Source organism: Natrix helvetica (genome assembly GCF_964273705.1).
Source record: "Natrix helvetica genome assembly, chromosome: 1".
Taxonomy (NCBI): domain Eukaryota; kingdom Metazoa; phylum Chordata; class Lepidosauria; order Squamata; family Natricidae; genus Natrix; species Natrix helvetica.
In genome coordinates this window covers 326,837,442-326,857,169 of record NC_138548.1, presented here as the reverse complement: position 1 = coordinate 326,857,169, position 19,728 = coordinate 326,837,442, and the positions used below count along the sequence as shown (strand labels likewise).

Here is a 19,728-nt window from a genome sequence, read left to right as displayed (position 1 = left end):
TTCACAGGACTGGAGGATTAAACACGCAGTAAGTCTATATTTATAGAGACAAACACAAATGACATCAAATAATACCAATTAAAGGCACAGCTGATATCCAGTTTGATGACTTATGGCCGGTCACTTAATAATAGTTTGAGATTACAACAGACACTCCTCCCCCAAAGGTATTTACAGCCCTGCTCCAATGGCTCCACCCCCCCACCCCCACCCCCCACCCCCACCCCCCGCCAGGCAGTCATGCCACTGTATTTCAAGTGCTCAATGACCAGTCCCCATCTTTACGGCTGTTTGCAGCGTCCTGTGATTTATGATGTTTTTTTTCAAAAGCCAACATTTAATTTTGATTTTCAGCAAAAATATTTCATGCCGAACAATGAGTTCGCTTAATGACTGTGGTGCTCGCTTAACAACTACAGCATTCACACTACAACCGCCACATTCACTGAATGACTTCTGCAAAAAAGATTGTAAAATCAGCTGAATCATGTGATAACTTGCTTTATAACTGTCACAACTTTTGTAATTGGCAGGCTCTACTAATGTGGCCATTAATCAAGGAGTATCTGTTAAGGCATCAGGCTTGAAACCAGGAAACAGGGAATTCTAGTCACGCCTTGGGCATGGAGCCAGTTGGATTACTTTGGGCCAGTCGGTTCACTGAAGATGTTACTTAGCCTGATAACAAAATGTTTGAAAAGCAACCCACAAGCTCAGAGAATAAACCATCCTCATAAGACCCACCTGTTCAATTTAGCTGGCCTGGCCTAATCACAGTTTAGTCCCTCAAGTCTGTATTTTAAATTTTTAGGGATGGGTTTTTAGGTTGTTTTTAATTTTTATCACTTTGTACAGCCTATTGTTTAATTCGATTTTATGGGAATTTAAGGGTATTTATTTTTTATTGAGATGTCTGTACACCGCCCCGAGTCCCTTCGGGGAGAGGGGGCGGTCTATAAATCTAATAAAACTTAACATAACAGCAGTTCCTTTAGTAACCATTCAAAGTTACGACGGCATTGAAAAAGATGACTTACATTAATTTTTTACAATTGTTGCAGTATCCCCGTGGTCATCAGAGGTGGGTTGCTCCCAGTTTGGCCCAGTTTGGATGAACCGGTAGTGGCGTGGTGGGAGGCTCCGCCCATTTGCTTCTGAGCATGTGCAGAAGCATTGCACATGCGTGCAAGAGCGCACATGAGCACGAGTGAACTGGTAGTAAACCGGTTAGCAACCCACCACTGGTGGTCATGTGATCAAAATTCAAACACTTGGCAACTGACTCATATTTGTGACGGTGATCCCCTTTTGTGACCTGACAAGCAAAGTCAATGAACCAGATTAACTTAATAACCATGTTACTACTGTTAACAACTGCAGTAATTCACTTAGCCACTGTGGCAAGAAAGGTCATAAAATGGGACAAAGCCCACTTAATGACTGTCTCACTTAGCAACATAAATTTTGGGCTCAACTGTGGTCATAAGGCAAGGACTATATGTAATTGTCACTTGTCACTAATGGACACAAGCCACTCTTTTTCACATCCCCTGAAATTCCACCTCGCACCCACTAGGGATGTGGGCACTCCCAGAGACTGGAAACCTGTTTCTATGTTCATTCTACTCCTCTGAGCTTCTTTGAGGGTGTCCTGCCTGATCAGAGAAAGTCCCGCATCCATTGTCCTAAACAGCCAAGCCATTTATCTGCTTTGACCTACATTTCCCCCGTTTTCGTTGGCCTTGACACACAGTTTTCAGAACATTTAGCTCTGTCATTGATGGCAAGCTGCACACTCAAAAGTTACAAATCAATTGCCCTGGTACATTCATTGCTTATTGAAACAACCCGAACCTCATCAACGTTACCTTCACTTGATCCAGAATAAATTCTACATAGGTTTCCAGGACAAGAGAGAAAGATTCAAAGTCAAGTAAAAACTAATGAAGCACATTAGCATTTTAAGAGTGTGGGGTATCATCCAGAAGGCTTTCCTCCCCTGAAAGTTTAGTCAGAATTTAATTTAGATAATCTGAATGGACAGGCCTTCTGTTTACACTAAGGCACAACTGATTTGGCCCAGTAACTCATTTGAAAGGATTACTGAATTGACTCTCACATGACTTCAGTCTAACCAGTATTCTGCTTTATTGTACAGTCAATTGCCAGACATACTGAGAAGCAAAACATAAAGAAAGACTAATTCTGGGTGGGTGGGGGGGTTTCCCCCTTCAATAGATCATTAATAATAAACAATGACTCCATTCAGGCTATGCAGAGGCTGAGGGGCTATGGCATTCAAAATAAAATAAGACCTGCTTTTTTGTGGTTGTTGATCCTGCTTCTCTGACCAATTTGCTCTTTTCTAGAAAAAAAATATCACCTCAGATTACATCTGCAATTATCAAGTACCAATAAAAGATTAATATTTATTAACATGAGATAGAAAGTTTAACTACCGTATTCAATTAACCTTGGGCTTTTAGAAGCCAACTCAAAGTCACAGTATTTTCAGAAATGCTATAGTTCTGTCACGCCAAACTTAAGTTCCAGGCAATGGAAGTTCATCTCTGCATATTGTGTAACATACACAGCGTTGTTAATTTATTTTTGCAGGATAGTCACATGCTTTGATGTTTTTGCTTCAACCAGCTGATGGACTGCGATCTCTGAAAATTTAACTCGGGGGTATCAATTGGGCGCGACTGACCCAGGATGGCTGGGTCGGGACAGAACAACTCGCACTGGCTAACTCGATGTGAGGACAATTCAGTCCACCTCAACTCTCTTCAGCCTCAATGGTGGGACTTCTGCTGGACAGGGCTGCTGCTGCTGCAGTGGGGTGAGGTGAGGCAAGGAGAAGGACGGTACCGGCCTAATGCCCTTTGCTTATTTGATGCGCTGGACTCACATCCAGCTGGCCATCACTGCCGGCCAAGGGGCCAACAGCTGCAGCTGCTGCCGGGCACCACCAGCCTGTGCGCTCACCACCTGTTTGTGCACCTAGGAATGCCCAGTCGGACTGGGGTGAGCCAAGGTGGTGGGGGCTGAAGAAGAGTGGGGAAAGACGAGGCTTGACACAAAGAGGAACGTCCAACTCTATTTTATTCACAAGAAGCAATGACAAGTAATACAGGAGAGAATCTCCGTTCCTTAGCCTGACAGCTATTTATACGAAGAGCTGTCAGGCCGAAGGACCAATCAGGAGAGCGGAACAGCCCGCCTTCAGCCATGCTGCGCCTGATTGGCTAAGGCGCAGCATGGCTGTTGCTGGCTGACAACAGAGGGAATCCCCGGTCGTATGTCGGGGAGGAAAGGAATATAACACTCCTTCCCCCCCAGCGAGGACGCATGCGCGACAGCGGAGCATGCGTAGTCGCTAAGATAGGCTGGACGGCGACGGACACGCCCAGAACGCCTCAGAACTGGGCAGATCGCCGGAGGAGGAGGTGGTGTCCGTGGGAGCTCCTCCCTGAAGGGAGTGGAGCTCCGGGCGCCATCTTGAAGGCCTATCTCAGACGGAGGAGGAGGCGGAGACTCAGGGACAGGTAGGCAGGGCCGGGGTGGCGCGGCCGCTGGCGGGCTTGAGACAGGGAATTTTGAAAAACAACTAGGGGAAGGCTGGCCTGATTGAGGGAAGGCCAATTTCGGTTGCAATGGTGGAGCTGGTAGCCCAACGGGGGCTGGAACGATGGAGGGCTGTGGAGGGCGGAAGGCGCCTGGAACAGTCTCTGCCGAAACTTCTTGTGGCATGGGCAACTGCCACGGCGGGGAAATCGGGTGCGGCGCCAACCCCAGGGCCTCGGGTGGCATGGTCGAGGCCGACCCTGCGGGGTTGTTGTGTGGATCCGAAGGTTCGCGACGCCTTAATTGATCCACGTGGCGGCGCCAGTCTGCACCGTCGGCGGTCCGGACCCTGTAAGAGCAGGGGCCGGTTACAAAAGTGACGGTGGCAGGCACCCACTTAAAATCCCCGGAGAAGGCCCTTGCCCATACTGAATCGCCCTCACGGAAGGAACGGGGAGGGGGTCCCAGGTTGCTCGGCTGTGCCTCAGCATAGGTTGGGTGCAACCTATCTAAGGTGGTCCGCAGGCGCCGGCCCATCAGCAGCTCAGCAGGGGTTTTCCCTGTCAGTGGACACGGGGTGGAATGCTGAACCAGTAGGTAAGCAGCCACCCTCGTGGGCCAGTCGCCCTTGTCCATTCGTCCAAGGGCGTCCTTGGCCGAGCGGACAGCGCGTTCCGCCCGGCCATTGCTGGCCGGATGATAGGGAGCGACCGGGGCGTGCCGGATGCCCTGGGAGGCCAGGAACTCCTGGAACGCGGTGGACGCGAACTGAGGCCCATTGTCCGACACAACGACGTCTGGCAAGCCATGGGTGGCAAACAGGCGCGTTAGTGCTCGGACAGTGGCCTCCGCTGTGGTGGAGGACATGAGGATGAGCTCCACCCAGCGCGAGTAGGCGTCCACCACGATCAGGAAAACCTGGCCCCGGAAGGGCCCAGCAAAATCCAGATGCAGGCGTGACCATGGGCCGCGAGGAATCTCCCACTCCCGCGGCGGGGCCGCCGGAGGCGCTGGACGGGAGACCTGGCAGGTGGAGCACCATGGCAACCCAGGTAGCTATCTCGTCGTCCAGACGGGGCCACCAGACATAGCTGCGCGCCAAAGCCTTCATGCGCGCTATGCCAGGGTGCCCCTCATGGAGGCGAGACAGCACCTGGTCACGCAGGGAGGGTGGAATGATCACCCTGTCCCCCCACAGGAGGCACCCACTGTGCAGGGACAGCTCCAACTGCCTAGCCTTGTAGGGGCGGTGGTCGTCAGACACCGGCCCCCCAGGCCACCCCCGCAGAACCCAGGTCATCACCTGTGAGAGGGTGGGGTCGGCCAGAGACGCTGCCGCCACATCGCCCGCAGAGAGCGGCAAGGCGAGGTCTGCAATGGCCAAAACAGACAGGCAAGGCACTGTCTGAGGGTTGGACACGGGCAAGGGGCAGCGGCTGAGGGCATCAGCGTGCCCCAGCTGCTTGCCAGGGCGGTAGACCAGGGCATACGAGTATGCCGCTAGGAACTCCACCCAACGTGTCATCCGGGGTGACAGAATGGGAGGGGTCGGACGGTCACCGGCCAGAAGCCCAAGGAGCGGCTTGTGGTCATTGAAGAGCGTGAAATGCCGTCCGTAAAGATACTCGTGGAACTTTTTAACCCCGGACACGGCAGCCAGAGCCTCCTTGTCAATCTGGCTGTAGTTCCTCTCCGCTGGAGAGAGTGTCTGGGAATAAAAAGCTATGGGGGCTTCTGAGCCGTTGGGAAGGACGTGGCTCAGGACAGCCCCCAAACCCACGGGGGAGGCGTCACACGCTAGAGTCAGGGGCATCCTGTCACTATATTGGACTAGGACTGCCTCTGACGTCAGCATGTCTTTGACAGCCGCGAACGCATGCGCTTCGCGGCTGCCCCAGCGCCAGGCTGCCGATCGGTCGAGCAACCGATGCAGCGGCTCGGCTAGTGACGCCTTGTGTGGCAAAAATGGCGCGTAGAAATTTAAAAGCCCCAAGAACGACTGCAGCTCCACCTTAGAGGTGGGGGTGGGGGCGTTCCTGATGGCTGCGACTTTTGCAGGGGTGGGGTGGATTCCGTGGGCATCAATGGAGAAGCCGAGGAAATCCACTTTAGGCACAGCAAATGAACATTTGCTGCGCTTTAATTTGAGACCCGCGCCCCTAAAACGGTCGAGGACCTTCCCCAGTACTTCGAGGAGTCCTGAGCGGCTGGATGCAGCGATCAGGACATCGTCGAAATAGGGTACCACGCCAGGGAGCCCATGGAGCAAACGCTCCATGAGGCTCTGGAAGATCCCCGGGGCCACGGAAACGCCAAATTGAAGGCGGCGGCAACGGAAAGCCCCTCGGTGGGTGACGATAGTCTGCGCAGCCGCCGCTTCGTCATCCACCGGGAGCTGCTGGTAGGCCTGCGCCATATCCAGTTTCGCAAAAATACAGCCCTGCCCCAGGGAGTGGAGCAGGTGCTGTACGACAGGGACTGGATAGGGGTTTGCCTGAAGGGCCAAATTGATGGTGGATTTAAAATCGGCGCAGAGGCGTATGGAACCGTCGGCCTTCACAGGGACCACTATTGGGGTCTCCCAACGCGAGTAGTCAACAGGCTCCAATACGCCCTGCGCCAACAAGCGGTCAATCTCCTCATCAACTTTGGCCCTTAAGGCAAAAGGCACCCTGCGGGCCTTCAGCCTAATGGGAGCAACCTGGGGATCTAAGTTAAGAGAGATGGGGGTGCCCTTGTATAGTCCCAGCTGGCCGTCAAAGACGTCCGCGTAGGCGGAGATGACGGCAGCTACGTCAGGGGGCGTGTCTGAGATGGAGTGCACCCCCTGCACGGAGAGACCAAGGGCGGGGAACCAATCTAGCCCTAGCAATGCGGGGAGGGGTTTCTCAACCACTAGGATTGGCAGGCAACCCGAAAACCCCCCATATTCAACCCTGACTGTATGGCAGCCTAGGGTTGGGATAAGTGACCCCTGATAGTCCCTTAAGGCCACGGGGCTAGCAGACAACTGGCGTTTAAGGACGCCAGGGCAAAGTTTCTGAAAGTCTGCCCAGGCAATCAAGGAGCGGGACGAGCCGGAGTCCACCTCCATTACGCAAGGCGCGCCCTCAATGAGGACTGACGCCTTGATTCTGTCCGCACCTGCGGAGGCCTGGTAGATCGCCTCAGCAGGGGCAGCTGCTGGGCCTGGCTCCACGGTGTAACAGCTGGCCTTCGAGCGCGGCTGGCGGCGGGGCTGCTGCTGCGGTCCGGCTGTCATCTGCTGGCCTGTGGCTCCCTGGGAAGGCGGCGGTGGTAGCACAGCTCGGCAAACTTGGGCCAGGTGCCCTTTTTTCGAACACCGGCGGCAGATGGATGCCCGGAATGGGCAGGCTGACCGGTCGTGGCTGCCCCCGCAGCCAAGGCAGGCTGTCACAGTCTGGCGCGGAGGTCGCGGATTGCGGCGTCTCTGCAGTTCTGCCAGGCGAGCCACAAGTTCTTCCTCTTCCTCAGCCGGGCTCGGAATGGGCACCAGCTGATCAATGAGGCAGGTCTGCGCTGGGGAAGGGTGAAACGGGTGGCGGTCCATCTCAGCGACGGATTGCTCCGACAACTCCGCCGCCCGTGCATCAGCGACCGCCTCTGACAGGGTGATTTCTGGCCGAGCCAGGAGACGCCTCCTCAGCCGTCGGTCCCTGATGCCGCTGACGAATTGTTCAACCAGATTGTCCTCCAAGTCAGGGAACTCGCAGGGTATGGCTGTGGTCCGCAAGGACTGGAGGAACTGGCTGACGTCTTCGTGCGGCTTCTGGACGCACTGACGGAAAGCGTACCGCCTGGTGATCTTCGATGGGGTCGGGGCGTAATGTCCCTTCAGCTTGGCCATCAGCGTGTCCCAGTCGAGGTCGTGGACTGGCACAGGGGCTGCCAACGCCCGGGCGGCGTTGAACATCGGGGTTCCGCAGCTACTGAGGAAGAAGCTGCACTTCTCCTCCATCGGAATACCCCGTTTTCCGTTGGCTCGCAGGAAGCACTCAAAACGCTCCAAAAACCCCGTCCATCCTTCTCCGTCGGTGCCGAAGGGAGCGAACGGGGGAAGTGAAGACATAGCGGCTTGGAGTAGTGCGGCTCGGGGAGCTAAAACAAGCGGCTGTGTAAAAGAGGTCGGGTTCCGTCAGGGTCGTCGCCTCAGCAGGATCCCACCTTCGTCGCCAGTGAAGAAGAGTGGGGAAAGACGAGGCTTGACACAAAGAGGAACGTCCAACTCTATTTTATTCACAAGAAGCAATGACAAGTAATACAGGAGAGAATCTCCGTTCCTTAGCCTGACAGCTATTTATACGAAGAGCTGTCAGGCCGAAGGACCAATCAGGAGAGCGGAACAGCCCGCCTTCAGCCATGCTGCGCCTGATTGGCTAAGGCGCAGCATGGCTGTTGCTGGCTGACAACAGAGGGAATCCCCGGTCGTATGTCGGGGAGGAAAGGAATATAACAGGGGCCACTCCCTCACCATCTCCAGAGTGGCCGTGTGGGCCAGATCTAACCATATTGAAGGCCAGATTTGGCCTGCAGGCCTTGAGTTGATTGAAATGATTATACATTAGGTGCCACCAGACCTAATTTTTGTTAAGAAGCTTTAGGATTTAATAGCACTTTGACTTTGAGGAAGAACATGAGATTTGGATTGAATATATTGTATGTGAGCATGTAGTTCTATCAACAACTCTTGGGAGCAGTTATATCTGTTCCTGGATTTGTGCAGCTGTTTTGGAATCAAGGGGAAATCAACCTGTTATGTTTCAGGTGTTGCTAAAAATGCTAATATTTTACATTAATAAATACCAGTAAACAATAATCTCATGCATCTGTTGTGGGAAAGTATGAAGACGACCTGAGTAGGAACATCTGCCCCAGAGATGTTAAGTAAGAATTGGTGGCATCATAAAGGGAAGCATGTTTTTTCCTTATAAGTATTTTTAAAAATATAATAAATGAATACATTTGGAGAGAAAAGCAGTAAAGATTAACAAAGATTGACAATCATCTGATATCTGAGAGGGCTGTGATAATGGATTGTAGGGTGGTTAAAAGCCACACTGAAATAGGAATAAGATTTGATTGAGTTTTGAAGGGATTCTGATCTGTGCACTCTTTAAAAAAAATATTTATGTTAAACCTATATTGGGCTTATGCGGAAGGAGTGTTGCTACATTATGATCTCATGGCATAACTGTTACTGATTATTGTAGGAAAGCACATTCTAATATTATTTTAAGGAAACACTTGAACATAATATGCTGTTTTCAGAGGCAGCCTTATGCCATGCCTAGAGCATAATTCAGTCAAAACAAAAACTAGTTCTAGAATTTCATATATTTCTAAAACATAAAGTGAAAGCTGTTGTTTTGTTTGAGGGACGAACAATCATAAATATTGGGAGTCAATCCCCAAAGTCACAACAAAGGCAGATTGAAGTAAAGATTTTGATTATGTAGGAAAAGGGTGGAATAAAAAGTGTATTTTCATCAATAGAGCAGTCAATTCTCAATGAGGAAGCACACTTCATTGCCTGTCACAAAATGGCGGGCTGAAAATGAATAACGGGCCACTTACCTTTTGCAGTAACAGTTCCAGTGCTTGAACGTATGTATACATGATATCTCCACAGTTTTATTTTCAAATTTGCACAAACTAAACATATTGACCTAGCTGGTGTCTTAGGTGCATTTTCTATGTAGTTTATTATTATCACTAACCACTGTGGAAGTACATTGTGAAAAAATGCAAATAATATGAAAAAGTATGCCAAAGTATGAATACAGACATGCATATTGTGCATCTTGGATGCAAATGAAAAAATACAGCTTTGCCAATTAGTAGCAAAGAATGTAAAAAAAGAACATGATTGGGGCATATAGCCCTAAATGAAAAATGCTCATCTCTGCTCATCACACTCATCTTTTATTAAGCCACTGGTATAATTACAACTATATTATTTCCTACAGTTCAGATCTGCATTCCAGCCAGCAAATCACATTTTCTTCAGCTGAGCCATAGACCAGTAGCATAAAGATAATCTACAATCAAATGTTTAACAATCAGCAGTGAAATATAAATATAGTCACATCTCACAAATGAGGATTTTGATGGATAGAAATCTATCAATTTTACTCTCCATGAGTTTTGATCCCCCCACCCCAGTTTTTAAGTTTCCTAATCTTATTTTTACATTTTTAGCAAAGATTGGTAAGAATGTATTTGTACTTATAATTCTCATTCATCCAAATATACATAAGATAAGGTGGGATTTTTGGACTATATATCCAAAGAGAATACATATCAATTCCTTCTCTTTTTTGTCACATATCTGTAGCTAAAACAAATATCTTAGCTGTTATTGATTTTCGTCAATAACGTTTACATGTATTTCTCCTAACTATACCAATATTATTGATTCAGCCTCCAAAATTCGCGTATTGATTTCCTCTGTGGTGGTGAATTATCACAATAAAATATTTCAATATATATCATACACACTCTATGATATAGCTAAGCATACTCACACAACCTAATTTATGTTCAAATTTTTGAGGAGATAATTACATTTCGTAATTTGCATAAAAATAAATATTGAGAGATATCTCGATTCCAATTTGTGTATTGTTTTAAGAATTGAATTTAGATTGGTTCATAGTAAATTATTAACTGAACCAATTTCTTCCCCATCACTGTCTGCAGTAAGTCTCAGTAAATTCCACAAAATTCAGTGGAATGTAAATATCATTACATTAATCTGAACAGATATTGAACATGCTGCATATAGAAATCAACTTGAAAGTCAAAGATACTACATGCAAACATCTGGAAACTACAAGTCTTTTTACTTCTACTCAGGCACAAACACCTCAAAATAAACAAGATATTAAGCTGTTAACAGAACTAATTTTAAAATACAAAAACAGTCAAGCATACTTTTTTCCATAAACCAATAACCTTCTTCCACATTTTATACTTTCCTAATGCAATTAAACTATTGTAATGTTAAGATTGTAGAAAAATCTTACTTTAGGTTTCAAAATTAAATTAGACTTTACTATTATATATTTATAACACCTTTATCTCATAAAGATCTTGATGAGGGACACCCATATTAAAAAAAAATACTAGTTTTGCTTCCATATGTCAACAAATTCTCCCTAATTATTGTCTAAGAAGCTTCATCTGTAATACCCAAAAACTTTGGAGTCACCTCCAAGAAATGTTCCTTTCAATTAGGATCCAGTAAAATGTTCCTTGTACTTAGGATCCTCCAGGCTGAGCTGTGCAGTTGGTTCCCATGTCTTGCGAAGAGCTGCTGCAATCCTGGCCATCATCCCTTAGAGAAGGTGCAGCTTCAGGCATCTCCGTCAGCCTTACTGCCGCTTGCATTTGCTTTTCTAATTCCTCTATCAGTTCTCCCGAAACAGATGTAGACTGTAGAGAAAGCTTTGATTTTTCATTACTACCCTCCAGTGTCAAAGTCCCTGTGTCTCGCCTTAATCCATTATCGTCAATAAGTGGGGCTGTCCTCTCCTCTAGGAGTGTGCATTGCGAAGGATTTACTTTCCCATCTTCACTGGCTGAGGACTCTTGTTCATCCGAATCAGAGACTTCTGTCTCGTATGATGAAGTGCTGCCCGAGTCCTCGGATTCACTGGCATCTTCTCGGGAGGGAGGAGGCAACTGCTGCTCAGAATTGCCTGCGTCAATCGCTTTTAACTCTTTCTCTTCCTCGTGTACCAGAAGCGCGGCTGTTTCCAGCTCATTTAATTCAAAACCCAAGTCCTCCTTACTCAGCTCTGCTTTCTGCATGGATTCAGCGAGCGTTGCCAAGTTCTTTGACCTGTGGAAGGGAAGATCCAAAAACATTCAGTGTCTTGAATGGCACAAATGCAAAAGTGGCTAAATCAGTGGCTCCCAACATGGGCCCAATGCCCCACAGGGGCCAATTTGATTTTTAATGTTTACACCATGTTAATGGCTATTTAGGCTTCCTCCACATGAATAGAGTTCACTTTTTGAGTAAAGTAAGAATTATATGTCACGGGGAGGGGGGGAGGCATCAGGATTTTAAAGATGTTTAGGTGAGTCATGGCCAAAAAAAGGTTGGGATCCACTGGACTAAACCAATGCAAATAATACACAAGACAATAGGTAACAAGGGCTCCCATGAGTAGATTTTCTGATTATTCATCAGCGGGGGGTCAATCATGCTTCTGGTTCTTTTTGTCTGTTTGATTTATAAAAGCACCTTTCCCCTTAGTTCCACAATTGCTAAAATTTCTCAGTAAATTCAGTACTGATGGGATGAAAGGAGAGACAACATTATTCGGGGGGGGGGGGGTGAAAGCTTTGACAGCTGCCCAATTGTTAGGCTTGGCAATGGACAATGGCTTTTCTTCCTCTCTCCCTTCCCATTGTTCCTCTGATAAACACATATCCCTGCAGACTAGATTTATTTTTGTACTTGATGAGTTTATATAGCCACCCATCTCACACACATGCCTGTGGGTGGTATACAAAGATAAAAACACAAAAACAAAAAATGAAACAACAACAAAAAAAGCAAGAAAATTCCTTTTAAACTTAAAAATAATACAACCCATTATGTGAGAAGCATAATTTGCAGGACGATGAACTCATTTTCAAAGTAGCAATACAGCCACTCTGCAGGCTCCATACCCACTTCATCAGGCCTCCCCAGACCTTAGGGACAAAGTCATCACTTCAGGTCCTTCTGGGAGGCCAACAAAGTTGGGGCCAATCTGAATGTCAGGGAGAACAACGTTGCAAAAAATGGGTGCCAATGCAGAAAAGGCTCTTCTCTTGGATTCTATCAGGCAATACTACTTTCTGGATGGGATCATCATGCTCTTTATGCTAAATCTGATGGGGCAGGTAAAGGTAATTGGGGAGAGGTGGTCCCTCAAATAATCCAGCCCCATGTTATATAGGATTGTAGCAGTAATTACCAGCACCATGACTTGAACCCAGAAGCAAACTGCTAACCAATGTAGCTAGCAGAGCAGAGGTGTAAAGTGTACTGATCTAGGTTCCCACATCATTCATTTTTGTACCAGCTGGAGTTTCCAGATGCTATTCAAGGCCAGTCCCATGTACATCATGTTACAGTAATACATGTGGGAGGTGACAAGGGCACGAGTGACTGAGTGCAGGGTCTCCTGGTCTAGACATAAGAGCAAGTGGCATACGACCCAAAGTTGTGCAGAGTTCTTCCCAGCTATGATTGCCATTTGTTCATCGAACATGAGTCATGAGTTCCACAAGGATCACCAGATTGTGCACCGAGTGTGTCTGGAGCAGTACCACCCTACCCAAAACTAAAGATGGTAAATTCTCAAGTGCTGGTGGCCCTAAAAGCCGCCAGTGTTGGGCTGAAGCCTCTTGTCCCCTATCTAAATCCCCAAGTTGATATCAAGACAGGATATCAATAGCATTGCTTATTTCACTTGATGTGAAGCAAGCAATTTGAAAATAAGTGTGATGCATAATGATGATACCTCACACCATGGCTAAAGATGACCTATATCAATTGCTTCATGGAGATCAGGGGTGTCAAACTCACAGTGTCACATTGTCATCACGTGATGTATCATGACTGATTTCCCCTTTGTTAAATTTGGGATGGACGTGGCCAGCTTGTGACACATCCAGCCTGCGAGCTACAAGTTTGACACCTCTGATGTAGATGTTAAACAGGACAGGAGATCTTGGCTGTGTCAGGATAGTTAGAAGAATAAAATATAAAGTACTACCCTCTCCCACTGCTCTTAATCAAGATCAATGATCAAACCGTATTTTCAGGATTAATGGCAGTATCCCTCTGAATAATAACTGGTGGGTATCAGATGAGAGAGGATGTCTTCTGCATGTCCTAGCTGCAGAATTGCTGGCTAGCAGATCTTTATAAAATGCTTTTCAGACTCTAGTCATTGCATTGTTTTATTTAATTATTTTATTTATTGGATTTCTATGTTGTCCATCACAATCTGGTGACTCTGGGCATTTTTTACAATATGGCAACAGTTAAAAAGTGTTTAAGAAGTTAAAAAGCAAAAAAACCCCAGTTAAAATAGAATAAAAATCTACAAATTAACATTAAAAAGCAAGCTGATGATCAGCTTGGTGGACCTTTTTCTCTATCTCATCAGCCACCTTCAATGTAACGGACTCCTGTCAGGGTACCAGGCCAAAAGGTAGACACGTTTTTAGGATTTCCAGAAAACCATTAGTGGGAGGGAGGGAGAGATTTCATCTCTGAGAAGAGACTATTCCAAAAGGCTCTTCTCCTGGATCCCTCTAGTTGCAATTCTTTGGCTGATGGGACCCGAAATAGGCCCTTTCCACTGGAATGAGTGAGGTAGGTTGATCCCATAGCACTTACCCTGACATTCTCCCTTAAACCATGTGGATAATAAAAGGCTGCATTGATTTGTAATCTGGAGAAATATGAATTCAACAAACTGCAAAGGTATTTCTAAAATATTAGAGGGAAAAAGAGCCACCTCCTCCCCACAATATTCTAAAATCACTTCCTGATACTATTCAGCAGCCTGTAAACCACTGGACACTTTATGCCATATCTATTTACTCATGATAGCCAACAACATTTTAAAAAAATATAAAATTAACATAACTCTGAGATCAATTAACAATTACAAGCCTGATTAAACAGATGCAGGTTTACAGATTTTCTGTTTCCTGAAAGGGCCAGAGGTAATTCTTGAACGCTTTGTTACCAAAAAGGTCAATATCACCCCTTCAAATTATGCTTGAGAGGGAACTGGCAACAAATGCCCAACACCCTATTATACAAGCTCCACATGATGCCTGTAAATTCAGTGACAGATGACGATCAAGTTGCCTTTTCAGAGTGAATACAGTATATATATTTCTTTCAGAAGAATGCATGGCTGTTTGGACTTTAATCCTAAATCAACTCTCTACTAACAATGGCAGTCTTGTGCCTGGATTAAATGGTAGCTTGTTCTCCCTCATCCGTGTATCACTGTTTAGACAATGCTTCCTTAAGAGTAGCTGGAAAGCAGAAACAGATCATTCCAAGTTCTGAATGATCACCCTCAGTGTTTCATGTAGCTATTGAATGTCAAGAGGGATAAGTTGGAATCTTACAGGCTATTAGAGGTCAGAAATCCAGGCTCATATAGTAAATTGCAGTATAGTGCTTAATATCCAATCCTTCCTGAAAATCCTGAAGGATAGTCTTAATAACAGAAGTTGTGAGCAGTTCGGGAAAATTAGCAAGTCTGCTTTTATCCCATCCAATTTCAACCAAGACATTGCAGTACTTATCTTGGTTGAAAGCCCACCTGAAGTGAATCCAGATAGTACATTTAAGCACCTTTACTGTTGGAAGCAATGTGTGCCAAGACCATTATTCACTCAGCAAATGTAAACTGTGGTCTTCTTTACTTCCAACATCAACTCCCACTACCAAAAATTAACAAGGGATTTCCCTTCCCACATCAACTTGCCCAGCAGCCAATATGGGCATCTCTAATCTTCAGACAGCAAAGGAAAGGCATAAGAGTTGTAGTGGTGCAGTGGTTAGAATGCAGTATTGCAGGCTAATTCCGCTGATTGCCAACAGTTCAATTCTCACCAGCTTAAAGTTGACCCTGCTTTCCAGTCTTCTGAGGTCAGTAAAACGAGGACCCAGATTGCTGGGGGCAATATGCGAACTCTATAAACTGCTTAGAGTGGGATGTAAAGCACTATGAAGCAATATATAGGTCCAAGTGCTATTGCTATTGTTATAAATGGCTGCTTGTGGTGGGAGATGGAATCTCAGGAATGCCAAAGAAGGGAAGAAAGATTTCATTGTAAATTAAAATTCTTCAGCCTCGCTTAAAAAGCACAGCGCAATTAGAGGATGTGGAAATGTGCTTCTTAAAGGGCCCCCAAAGAATGTTAATTTGTAATACTTTGTGCCAATGCCATTTTCTTTGTGTGTGTATGCTTGGGAATGTACTTCCCCTTTTTCCTGTTTACATTTTTGGTCACATTCATTTCAGTCATGGCATTGCTTCAATTTGGTAAAAGCCTATGAATACAGGCACATGCAAACTGTTCAAATTAAAAAAAGAAATGGCGCATGCCTCTTTATCACTCTCACTGAGTAGGAACAACAGTCACAATTAGCATCTCTCCCTGTCAGCGTGGCATGAATGGTATGTTTGAAGGCATGACAATTGTATAGATGAGCAGATGCAAGTGAGAATTGTTTCTTCTGCAATCTTTCCCCATTTTATGAAAGCCACCTGCTTCTTAAATTAAAAAAAATGTACAGTCTGCACACTTATTTAAATACCTTGTCTCTATAGCTAACTATGTCACACAGGAACAAAATGTTTTAATTGCATTAAGGGAAACTGAACTGAAATTTTTATGTGTCGTTTTTTTCTTAAAGACTCTGGAGTATTCAATGTTATTTGATCGCTTTTAAATATTTCTACATAGATAATATTTAGGGAATATAGACGAGCAAGGGCAAATCCTTCAGCATAATTATCATCATTATCTCCCACTCGCCAGGTCTGCAACAGCTGTTTCTCCAGGCCCTGGTTCCTCAGATTCTTTTAAGTGGCAGCATCAGGAATCTGAACTTAGCATGTGCTCTCCAGACTTAGCTGCTGAGCTACCACCTTTTTCTTAATAGTCTTATAATTGGGGTTGAATATTCTGCTGGAACATGTTTTCAGAGGCTGCATTGCCCCCTGGAATGAAGGTAATTTAGAAAGGGCTGAGAACATTAAAAAGAAAAAAACCCACGCCATCCAGTTGTCTCTGTCCTTTCCACGCACTTATAAATAAAATTCCTTTAGGAGATTAAGAAATGCTCTCTGTGTTATACTGAGTAATTATCCCTCCTGGGAACTAGAATATAAAGATCTTTAAAATCATTCGGCTGAGAGAACAAGCACTTTTAACTTTTGCCTCACAGGAGTCCTGTATTACATTATCAGCTGCTCGCTCTGGTGTCACTGTGTCATGCCTCGCAGGTTAGTAGACTTTGGCAGAGGAAATGAAACCCAATCAGTTACAGCGGGATTTATTGCAGACCTGCTGTTGCAGGAAGTGGTGAAAAGTTGATTGATAGCCTGAGAAAAAAAAAACCCCAGTGCTGCAAAAACAAAATAAAACCCGAATAAAAAACTACAACTAAAACAAAAAATGCCAGCATGTGTCTGCTATTCACGCCTGATTTCCTTTTCCTCCTTACTCTCACTCTTGCTCATTTCATGCAATACTATTGTTTTATTCTCTTTGTAAAAAATGTATTTACATACACCCAAGAACTCCACAAATCAACCAGAAAGTAATATATTTAACCTACCAACATTGTAGAAATTTTTCTACCGTTTAATTACATGACAGGACAGCTGACTTCTCTTAATTATGGTCTCTATTTTAAACCACTTGATCTCAAGTTTTAATAAATATCCAACTTATTTATACCACCACTCCTTTTGAACCAAGAGGTGAATATACATGTCCTAAAAACCTCCTAGAGTCAACAACTTAAATACATTAACACATACCTGAGAGGCTGATAAATAAAACAACTAGCATCTTAGCATAAGTCTGGATCAATGTCCTTTTCAACGTTTCCAAACATTTCATGTTCCAGTAAATTGGAGCTGGCCCACAGTTTTAACTAAATCTACAATTGTACAATCTACAGCCATACTTAATATAGGGCTGGTGTTTCGTATACTTTGGTTATTCTAGAAATGGACTGATGTAAACTTGCCATTTGTCAGTTATCTATCTTTGACTATGTAGAAAAATAAACTTCCTATGACCTATATACTATTTAATCTCCCTATAGTCTTAAAGAGATATACAATAATTTTATTATTTATTTATTAAAGACTTTTTTGACACATTAAAAAGCATTTGTAAATCAGTTGCAGATTCCTTTTAAAGAGAAGAAAAAAATACTGGGTTCTTTGCTGTAATCTTTCTGTTTCCTCAGCATTAAAGATGGAGAGCTATTCAAGTATTTAAACTCTCGTGTGCAACAAAGAAACCTCGTAACAGCAGCCGTTCCTTTCAAAAGACAAACATCCATGTTATCAGAATGAATATTACATATGTTTGGCTGACAGCCAGATCAGCAAACTTCATAACACCAGGAGCATTATAAGCACTTCACAATTCTGGCAAGGAGTCAGGCAAACGTATGACTCATTCAAACAAGACACTGGTGTTTATTTTTAAAGATACAGACATAATCTCTTGTCTTCCATTTGTGCTGCAAATCAGAGTTCTGACATCTTATCAAAAGCAAGGATATAACATGCACTCTGCTCAGAAAACAAGCACAACAGGCAGAATTTCCTGTCACATGGGTACCTCCAACATGTGTCTCTTTTCCTGACAAACAAGAGCAAGTAAAACAGGCCTTTTTCAAACAAATTCAGCCACAAAGTCAAGAGGATGACAAGTACATGCCATCTGAGGAAGACAGTTATATTATCAAGAACCATCCCTCGGCTATAATTCCTGAGAAGGAGAAACCTCGCCTGAACCAATTTCAAGCTATTCAGGGGGCTTCTTGGTGTTGTTCATATGAAGGAAGAAGCCTGGTTGAGGTGGACATAAATCCTGGTGAATACAGGAGCACATCTGTGTATCCTCTTCACAATAGGTTGGGGATGATTTGGCGTGGAATATTTCCTCTGGAAATATTTTTCAGCTTTCCGGTCTAGTCATTCCAGCATATGTATTCCCTGGGTAAATAGTAGGGTGTAAAGCTAAAGTTCACCTTACTAGCCTTATCATTTAAAACAAATGGAAAAATTATCATTGGGGAAGCAAGAACATGCTCTTAGAAACAGATCTTCAGCTGTGCTTTTAACACTGTTCTTTTTGTCCTTTAATTTTTTAAGCAGTTTTAAAAAACCTAGAATTTGTTTCTTGCTCCTAATGGTTTGCATCAGTTTCTGTCTCTACTTTCCTGTCCACCTCAACCTTCCCCATCCAGCAGATCCTTTCTTTGAAATAATCTTCCATCTCTTTCTTATCCAGCCTCCATGCTTTCTCCTGAGCAGTGCAGGTATCATTTTCCTTGAAAGAAACCAGGAATAGACCCATTCAAAGTAATTCCACTACAATTTCATTACTATCACCACAAAAATTTCTTTGCAGATTTTTTCCCCTTAAATGAAGACAAACATGTAGCCAAAACCCATTGTGCGTATGTTCCATTTATCAGAAAAAGAAAAATAGTGCTTTGATATGAGATAAGACCTTGAGAAAACAAAATTCATGCTTCCATGAAAATATTGAGTTTACTATAGGTAGTCCTCATTTGTTCAGCAATTGTTGAAAGTTACAACAACACTGAACAAGGGGGACATACAATGAGTTGTGGCTACCAGAGCATCCCCTCAGGACATGATCGTGATTCAGGTGCTTGGCAACTGGCTCGTACTTACAATATTTGCAGCATCCTTGGTTAACATGTTTGCCACCTGTGATCCTCACTGCTGATTTAGAACAAGCAAAGTCAATGGGGAAGCCAGCAGGAGGTCACAAATGGCAATTATGTGATACCATGCTTAACAACTGTGTGGGATTGAATTGATAACAGTAACCAGAACTGGTACATTGACTTTCATAAGTTGTTGTGGTCATATCACATTGTGTTTTATGACTATGTCACTAAGCAAGACCTCCCGGTGCCAATTACCGTCTTTAAACTATGGCTATTTTTGCTGTAAACTGTATTTTAATGGTAACAGACATATAGAAATGTTATACTGTACCTATACAGAAAAAAACATGGGTTGCATGCTGGCTGAAATATTCCATAAAATGGGGGCCATCATTGAGAATGTTTGTTACCCAAACCATATGCCATGAACTCACAAGGTGAGAGCTACAGTAGGCCTTTTCTAGATTATTGGACTGGATGGATTCAATTTTGCCATTCAATGTTGATGTATTCCAGTGTTTGCTGTCAAGCTTTAAAATACTAACCAGCACTTGTACTATACCAAGATGTCTACTGAAAACTAATGTAGTAACTTTAGAATAGGTATTATTCTTGCTTAACTGCACTAATCCATCAGGAATCTAGTAGCTGCAGTT

The 19,728-nt window shown here is 44.7% G+C and overlaps 1 protein-coding gene across 1 annotated transcript in view; it reads right to left on the bottom strand.

The window, feature by feature from the left end:
• Nucleotides 1–9,489: 9,489 nt before the first annotated feature.
• The window catches only part of SHQ1 (SHQ1, H/ACA ribonucleoprotein assembly factor), a 93,498-nt gene continuing 83,259 nt past the window's right edge, over nucleotides 9,490–19,728 (bottom strand). Inside the window, exon 12 of the mRNA XM_081956412.1 lies at nucleotides 9,490–11,431. Coding sequence (XP_081812538.1) covers nucleotides 10,849–11,431 — 583 coding nt within the window. The 3' untranslated portion in view covers nucleotides 9,490–10,848. The remainder of the gene's footprint in view (nucleotides 11,432–19,728) is intronic.